This window comes from Mytilus californianus, unplaced genomic scaffold (assembly GCF_021869535.1).
Source record: "Mytilus californianus isolate M0D057914Y unplaced genomic scaffold, xbMytCali1.0.p SCAF_6, whole genome shotgun sequence".
Lineage (NCBI taxonomy): Eukaryota > Metazoa > Mollusca > Bivalvia > Mytilida > Mytilidae > Mytilus > Mytilus californianus.
In genome coordinates, this window is record NW_026262712.1 from 90,664,579 (window position 1) to 90,673,644 (window position 9,066).

At 32.4% G+C, this 9,066-nt stretch overlaps 1 protein-coding gene across 1 annotated transcript; it reads left to right on the forward strand.

Moving 5' to 3' along the window:
• The first annotated feature begins 314 nt into the window (after positions 1 to 314).
• On the forward strand, positions 315 to 6,972 carry LOC127704968 (uncharacterized). The gene is made up of 5 exons (XM_052209208.1): positions 315 to 482; positions 3,268 to 3,434; positions 4,410 to 4,523; positions 6,244 to 6,341; positions 6,822 to 6,972. The coding sequence occupies exons 1-5, from the start codon at positions 383 to 385 to the stop codon at positions 6,904 to 6,906; spliced, it is 564 nt and encodes a 187-aa protein (XP_052065168.1). The 5' UTR covers positions 315 to 382; the 3' UTR covers positions 6,907 to 6,972.
• The last annotated feature ends 2,094 nt before the right edge of the window (positions 6,973 to 9,066 follow it).

Below are 9,066 nucleotides of genomic sequence, written 5' to 3' on the forward strand. Positions count from 1 at the left end.
GAAGTTATGTATACAGTACAAACTAGATCTATATGAAGTGTTTATTTACACGATTTTCGCTTGACTATAATTGTGATAGAAATGTAAGTGCAACATGAATAATAACAATAGTGAAAATCAACCATATTTCAGAAAAAAATTCTCTAGGTTGGGTCTCAGTATATGAAACGAACGGATACACCTTTGGCTTATGCAAGAAATCACTAAGTTAAAATGGTGTTTATCTTCTTATCTTTCTATAAGTCACGTGTTCTTCCACACTGTAACAAGTATTAGTGTAATCGTTTTATAACATTCTCTTATAAATACAAGACATGAGAATGCAATATAACATTTGGTCGAATTCCAGAGATAGCAAAATTTCTAAAATTAATTCTCAGCAATGAAAACGGTTGTATATCTTTGTTTAGTAGGAATTTCTCATGGCTTTCTTTTTAATCTGAATACGCATGGTGGATCAAAGACAATTAATGCCAAAACAGGTAAATGATGAGATTTAACGTTAGCAAGTGCAAATATATTATTTATTATTAAGGAAAGAAAACGTAGTGACTGCCCCTGATATAAAATGTCCAGAAATCCTATGAAATGGAAAAAAATTATTATAACAGCGCACTTATTGCTGAACGGATCTGGAACGTAAAGATTCAAACTACTAAACCAAATGACATCTCTATAGTTGTTATCGAAAATTGGGCCTAAAATGCTTTTTGGTGGTTTGTAAATTATAACGGTCTGTTGTTTTGACGCCTTACAGCTGACTCTGTAGATATAGCAGAAATGCCCGCTCTAATTAAGACAATCTTGGTTCATATTTCGAGAGGAAAGTCATAATAGAAAATTCAAAATTCAATACATCTAAAGCGCATATCTGAATATAAAACTCTGGTAAACAAACTGGACAAAGGCGCATAGACATTGGATGGAAACCAACAAATTACTTGTTATTGGCTTTGAGCTAGCTTTCAGTAACTGCGAGTACTCTCAGATCTGTAGTTTGTATCTTTTGTGTTTTAGTAAATTGATTTTGCTTTGTATCGATCTAATGAGTCTTTTTCAACTGATTTTTATAATTTGTTCTTATGTTGTGCTGTTACACTACTGTCCCATGTTAGGAGGAGGTTTGGGGGCTTGCACATTTTTAACCTGGCCACATTCTATATGTGCCTGTTCAAAGTCAGGAACCTATAATTTAGTGGTTGCCGTCTGTTTTAATCATATTTGTTTTTTTCGTTTATTGTTTTGTACATAAATCAGGCAGTTAGTTTTCTCGTTTGAATTGTTTTACATTTGTCATTTGCATAGCTTGCTATGCAGTATGGGATTTGCTCATTGTTGAAGACCGTACATTCACCTATAGCTGCGAACTTTTACGTAATTTGTTCTCTTGTTGAGAGATGTTTCATTGGAAATCATACTACATCGTCTTATTTTTATATTTAGATGACAAAGGTCGAATTTGTTAATCAGTGAGCGAGTTTGAATAACAATTATCAACTATGTTATTTCAATTCTCTTAAGTTTACAAGCTCTCACTACTGGTCTGGATCAAATAACCACCAGCAATGGTATCTACCTAATGGAAATACCCCAAATTTAAAACATACTGATTTGTTGCATAAGAAACGCCTTTTTTTATAACCTACAACTGGAACAATCAGAGTTAAACGTATGCTTTGCCAATATGTATTAATTCATTTGGAAGTGTGTAGATTTTTTTCTATCTTTTTTAACAACAAACAGGGTTTTGGAAAAGCATAAGACACACTGAAAAATTATTCCCTTTATATTTATTACAAAATTCTGACATACATTATAGATTAAATAAATGATTTTCAAATAGACAGGGAAGAAAATACCTTTTTTTCTTTCATTGATAGACATGTTACTTTGCAAAAATGTTAAAACCTTGTCCATGTTAACAAACGTTTTCGTACCTTACTGCTTTGATTTTGACAAACATGAATAGGTTCTTTTAAGACAAGGATAACCACTGCCTGAGGCAATGTGTCTCATATAGTTGCACATGCTGTACCCCTCCTATTGAACCAATCATAACATAAAATCTTCTTGGTTACTTTTGATTTAGCTATAACGATCACATTACAACGAAAGAAAAAGCACACCCTGCTGATCAAATGGTGACTATAACTAAAGATCACACTATTGTAGAGGTCACATTGTTACAATGAACTAAAGGCATCTAAATGTACCGATCACATGGTCTCTATAGATAACACCCATCTTGTGTTAGTGGTCATAAGGTTTCTATAGATAAAACTTATCTTGTTTTAGCGATCCAATGGTAACAATGGACTAAGTTCGTCCTAATGTAGTGATTACACAGTTTCTATAGACAATAATATCCTGTTGTTATAACCAAATTGTCATCATAGATAAATCTCATTACAATGGACGAAGCTAATACTGTTGTAACGCTATCATAGGTAATAAAACATTGACGATTATTTTGTAACGATAACATGGTTACTTTTATGTAGCAACATTCCAGCAGCGCCTGCATACGGGTTATATATCTCCCAGTTGATACGATATTCCAGGGCTTGTATTTCCTTCCATGATTTCCGTGATAGAGGGTTGCTGCTCACAAGGAAACTATTAAACCAAGACTTCCAAGTGGTGAAGTTGAAATCATCCCTTCGTAAGTTTTACGGACGCCATCACGAGTTGGTTGACGATTATGGAATATCCGTTTCACAGATGATAGCGGATATGTTTCTAATGTCGTCACCACAATCCCGTCCCCCTTTTCCCGAATGTGACCTACCGAATTAGACTTATTACCGGGTTTGTACTAATTTGAGCAACACGACGGGTGCCACATGTGGAGCAGGATCTGCTTACCCTTCCGGAGCACCTGAGATCACACCCAGTTTTGGTGGGGTTCGTGTTGCTCAGTCTTTAGTTTTTTATGTTGTGTTTTGTATACTGTTGTTTTTTTGGTCTTTTTTCTTTTTTGCCATGGCGTTGTCAGTTTGTTTACGACTTATGAGTTTGAATGTTCCTTTGGTATCTTTCGTCTCTCTTCCTAAATCAAGCGTATATTCTTTTTTGAATAAAAGAGATGCATGAGCTGGTTCAAATTTTTAAAGGATTTAATGGTGTAGTCTGCGATGGTTTAACAGGTTGGTTGATAGGCTACCTAACCTGTTGTTGTCTTTATATTTAGCATTCTGTTTGAATTATGATACTTGTTTAAATGTTATGTCTTCCTCATTTGTTTTACTTATATTTATGTTTCCATAGATGTTCGCCCTGAGTGTATTGACTGGGCACATAATGGTACATGTGATTTTTATGATTGTTTCGAACAAAGATTTCCATGTGGAAGTTCTGGTTATGCATTAGGATATGGTGGTAAATACTGCAGAAAATTTCAACAGCCTCAGTTCAGAAGCTTGTTTAACACGGCAGTAAGTAATTAAAAAATCATATATTGACCTGACTATAACATACCTGTAGAAGTCAAAGGTGACTGTCAAGTTTTTTAGTTGATTGTTGTCTATTTGTATATATAGCAAGGGAAATGTTTCCCTCCAGTGATTTTGTCCCTTGTTAGGTTATCAACAGTGTACATACTTGGAAAATATATGAACTTTTTCATCGATATTTTTAAATTGTGAAAAAAAAACCAGCCACACTTTTCTCCTATTTTGTATGAGCAACATCCATTTTATATTTTTCTACAATGAAAGTATATAATTGTTGTCATGCGATTAAACATTGACGCTAGAATGTGTTTTAATTTCAATTCAAAACAGTTATCCTTGATTCTTATCATTCTTATATATTCTTTTGCTTAAACGCGGACCGCAAAAAGGACATGTGAACAAATGGTAACGTAAACAGTAATTCTAATATTACCGTACGCGTACTATGTCAATAATTACGATAAAATACGATAATTGGTAAGATAAAAATCAACCTTTATTCACATTAGGACAATAAGAAACCTGACTTATAGGGGTATAGTGTTTCCACTAAAGTGCTATGACCAGAAATTCGGTGTTTAATATTTTATAGTTGTGTTAATGCACCGAATAATTCAATGAAAAGACACCTACTACATGACGAAAAATGCAGACATAAATTTTAGCATGGTTAAAAAAAAAGGAATAGCAAAATATATGTCGAACATCAGATTATATAGCCATATACAAACTTATATTGAGTTTTACTATTAAATTTAAAATCGGAAATCGTAAAGATTGTTTAATTGAATAAGAAGATGGAGAATTTGATACACAATTTAAGGGGTTTATAAAAAACATAGACTTATGCAAATAAGGTATGTATATTCAACAAACTGGTTATAAAAAATTATTCTTTTATTATTTCAAAAATCAATAATTGATTTTCATGTATAACGAATATTTTGTTTGTTACAGGGTCAAATTTTTCTCGACAAAATGTCAAAATGTGAAATGGACGCAGTTTTACCATTCTACGAACAGCAATCCATTACATGCTCTACAGAATACGACCTGGTTTTTAAACATCAGGTAAGTGATAAGTCATAAATAATGGAAAGTTTCAAACGATATGTAACATATTTGCATGTAGTGCTTTTATCTTTTTATGAACGCTCATTATGAATGCTCAGTCCTGATAATATGGAGCACTGGTCGTATCCAAGGGTACGAAATGCGCATGGTGTGGTTTCAATCCTGTGGTACTTATTTAAAGTGATAAATATAAAATGCGCTATTTTACAACTCTTTTTTCACTAAGCTTCATCGGGAACATTCTAATAGCTGTTTCTCAACCACATCTCTTGCGTAAGCTACATCAGACATTTTCTGATAGTTTATTCCAAACCATTGTTTTTTATTAAGCTTCATGAGAAAGGTTCTTATAGCTTATGTCCAACCACATCTTTTGACTAATTTTCATCCGGAATGTTCTGATATTTGCTTTATTACCACGTGTCTTGTTTAAGCTTCACAAAGAAATTTTCAATAGCTGCTTTCCAACTACTCCTCTTGATTAATCTTCATCAGAAATGTTCTAAAAGCTGCTTTTCAACCACTTCTTTTGATTAAGCTAAATCAGAAAGGTTCTAATAGCTGCTTTCCAACCACTGCTCTTTACGAAAGTTCATTAGCAATGTTCTGAAAGCTGCTTTCCAACCACTTCTTTTGATTAAGCTAAATCAGAAAGGTTCTAATAGCTGCTTTCCAACCACCGCTCTTTACGAAAATTCATTAGCAATGTTCTGAAAGCTGCTTTCCAACCACTTCTTTTGATTAAGCTAAATCAGAAAGGTTCTAATAGCTGCTTTCCAACCACTGCTCTTTACGAAAACTCATTATCAATGTTCTGAAAGCTGCTTTTCAACCACTTCTTTTGATTAAGCTAAATCAGAAAGGTTCTAATAGCTGCTTTCCAACCACTGCTCTTTACGAAAATTCATTAGCAATGTTCTGAAAGCTGCTTTTCAACCACTTCTTTTGATTAAGCTAAATCAGAAAGGTTCTAATAGCTGCTTTCCAACCACTGCTCTTTACGAAAATTCATTATCAATGTTCTGAAAGCTGCTTTCCAACCACTTCTTTTGATTAAGCTAAATCAGAAAGGTTCTAATAGCTGCTTTCCAACCACTGCTCTTTACGAAAATTCATTAGCAATGTTCTGAAAGCTGCTTTCCAACCACTTCTTTTGATTTAGCTAAATCAGAAAGGTTCTAATAGCTGCTTTCCAACCACTGTTCTTTACGAAGATTCATTAGCAATGTTCTGAAAGCTGCTTTCTAACCACTGTTCTTTACGAAGATTCATTAGCAATGTTCTGAAAGCTGCTTTCCAACCACTTCTTTTGATTAAGCTAAATCAGAAAGGTTCTAATAGCTGCTTTCTAACCACTGCTCTTTACGAAGATTCATTAGCAATGTTCTGAAAGCTGCTTTCCAACCACTTCTTTTGATTTAGCATCATCGGGAACTTTCTTATACAAGAGTTTGGAAGACAAAGATGTATTAATACCAATTTAGACTTTGCCAGGCTGACATTTGTTTTAAGTTTTGTAAACATTATGAGAGAGGACTCTAATTGTATCAAACTTGAAAATAGATCAAAACAAACACATACATATAAGGTAATAAGGAGATATCGAATGATTTCTAATGAGACAACTATCCACCACACATCTATAATTAGCACATTAAAAATATGAAAATACGTAAAAAAATGAAATAAACATAGATAATTAATATTTTTTTTTCAGGAGGACTGTTACATTCAGAGTGGTTACTGTGATGTAGTTTTAGATAACTTTGATGGTTTTTTGAAAACCTTCGATAGAGCAGACTTTTTGAATTTTAAGTAAGTTGAATAATTTTTGATAGATAAATGACCATATAACGAACGTATTTTACTTATAGATGGGATATGGAACATATATTATAACATTTGGCATGAGTTTTACTTCTTTGTTGAGATATGAATCCTCTATTAATGTCGATCGAAGGACCCACAAGAGATACATATTAAAAAAAACATACAACAAAAATCAGTAAAAGACTAGCATTTAGAGTTATAAGAGTATAAATGATAACAAAAAAAAAAAACAAAAGTAAAAAAAAAAAAAAAAAAAATAAATGAACAGTTTTAAATAATTCTCTTAGTAATTGAGGACAATCCCAATGTTTTAACCTGCTCATATTAAATCATGCCGTCATACACCGAAATATCTATAATTGTTATTCAAAGAAGATTTAATAAAGCAACGTATAGCAGCATTCACATGGATTTTATTCTTGCAAATCTGAAATAATAAATTAATGTACTTTATTTCCATTGCAGATTAATCAATCAGGTTTTGAATGCTGCAAAACGTTGCCATGTAGATATATCACAGGCAATAATTTCTAAATATCTCGGAAGATAGCTGTTTTGAAGGAGTAGTGAACAAAGACTAGATAATATTGAATTAAATTGATATGAACATACTTGAGCTTGAATGTTTGGCCGTGTTATATTATATTTGTAATTATATATAGGTCACTGCTGGCAAATTTTATTTTTCAGTCGTTGATCATATCATAAGCAGAATACGACGCAGCTACTATATGTTATTCAGGTCTCAGACAGAGTATATGATGTGACATTCCCAGTTAGGGTCTACATTCACATATGTTTTAAATTACTGATTACACCCAATCTTAACCATGTTAACGTATTTTCCAGTACAGGGTTTTTGTTGAATATTCACCATGCAATATATATATTCAATACATGTATCTGTAACTTATATTTGTGCACGCAACTAAAATGCACTTTTTCATCTTGACAAATAGATGTTTTTTAACAATAAAGTATTTAGCTTTCCTATGCACTGTTTGTATGATAGTACCTTTTTATGTATTTTGACGACCAAAGATATTGATAAACACTGATATTTTTTTGCATACGTAAAATATTTTGTTATTTGCATTGAAAATAATTTTCTCGTGTATGCAATACTTTTAAATAATACTTTTAGACATTAATTTATTATTTGATGTCTAATTAGCGTCATTTTAATTTAAAAAAGTACTAGATGTAGATTAAGACTACGTCACATTGAAACGTTCGTTACGACTGAGGTTACTTAGGTCCTAATTGGGGTAAAAAGGCCTTATATACAACGGCTGTTCCTGGAATATATACTGACATCACTGTACGTGTGATGGTACTCAATCGCAAAACGCGACACATTTTTAATCCGTTATATATTTTATTATCATAATCAAAAGCAATGCAAACTAATATCAGATCTATAAGATAAATTCCTGATGAGCAAGTATTGTGTACACTGTACTCATTTAATATATTAAGATGTGGGCAAAATCAAAAACTAACTCTAAACAAACAAAACAAATTGAAACGGAACATTCAAAAATAAACAAATAATAAACATAGATGAGAGAAAACAATTTGCTGCTTATCTATCCACCCGATTCTTAAGGTTCTACGGACCGAATTCGGACGAAAATGAACGATATTTGATAGACTGTTGTTTATTGTCGATATCAAGACACACACATCAGGTAAATTTTATATTTGTAGTGAATGCCGTTCCAGTCCGATATTCGACAAAAGCACTAAATTATGCGCGTAAATAATAATTGACAACTTCAGAGAAATTGTGCAGCGCTTGTTATCAATACAACATCATTATACTATTCTATGTTTTTGCGGAATTGCAATAGATGGAAATCCGAGTTTATTCCCATTATATGCGAAAAAAGTTTCATTTTCTTGACCTTGATGGTATATAGTATGACGTTAGCTTTCAAATAAAGCAGGTTGAAGGATCCAAATGTTTTAAAAAAGTCAAACAGATACCTGGGTTAAAGGGGAAAACTCTCGAAACAGTGTACATGTATATTTTTTGTAATGAGATTAAAAACTAGGTTTCAGCTACTGTAGGTCTTTTAAGAGTACGAGAATTTACCCTAAAATGATTTTTTTTCAAAAGACAAAATAAGAATCTTTGAGATTTATATAGTTAGGACTAGCTGAAATTGGTATGTATCATACCTTAATGGGTATACGAATGACCTGTTTTGTGAAAGAGAAAAATGCTATCATTTTCTGGACGAACGGTTTCATTACTTCAAAATACTCTTCATTTTCGTTTTATTCTAACATAAATCAGGCTGTTGGTTTTCCTATTGGCAAACTAGTATTTTCACATTTTGTCATGCCTTAAAGTAAAATAACAAAAATACCGAACTCCAAGGAAACTTCGAAACGGAAAGTTCCTTAACAAATGGCAAAATTAAAAGATTAAACGAATGGAAAACAACTGTCATATTCCTGACTTGGTACAGGCATTTCCTTATGTAGAAAATGGTGGATTAAACCTGGATTTATAGCTAGCCAAACCTCTGACTTGTATGACAGACGCATAAATTTCTATTATATTAAAAACAATGTGTGAGCAAAACAAACAGACATAATAGGTAAAAATGTAAAACATTGGGATACAGCAGTCAAAATTGTGTTATAATCTTAATCACTATAAAAACAACTATGTCAACAAAGAAAACCAAAAATGACATGT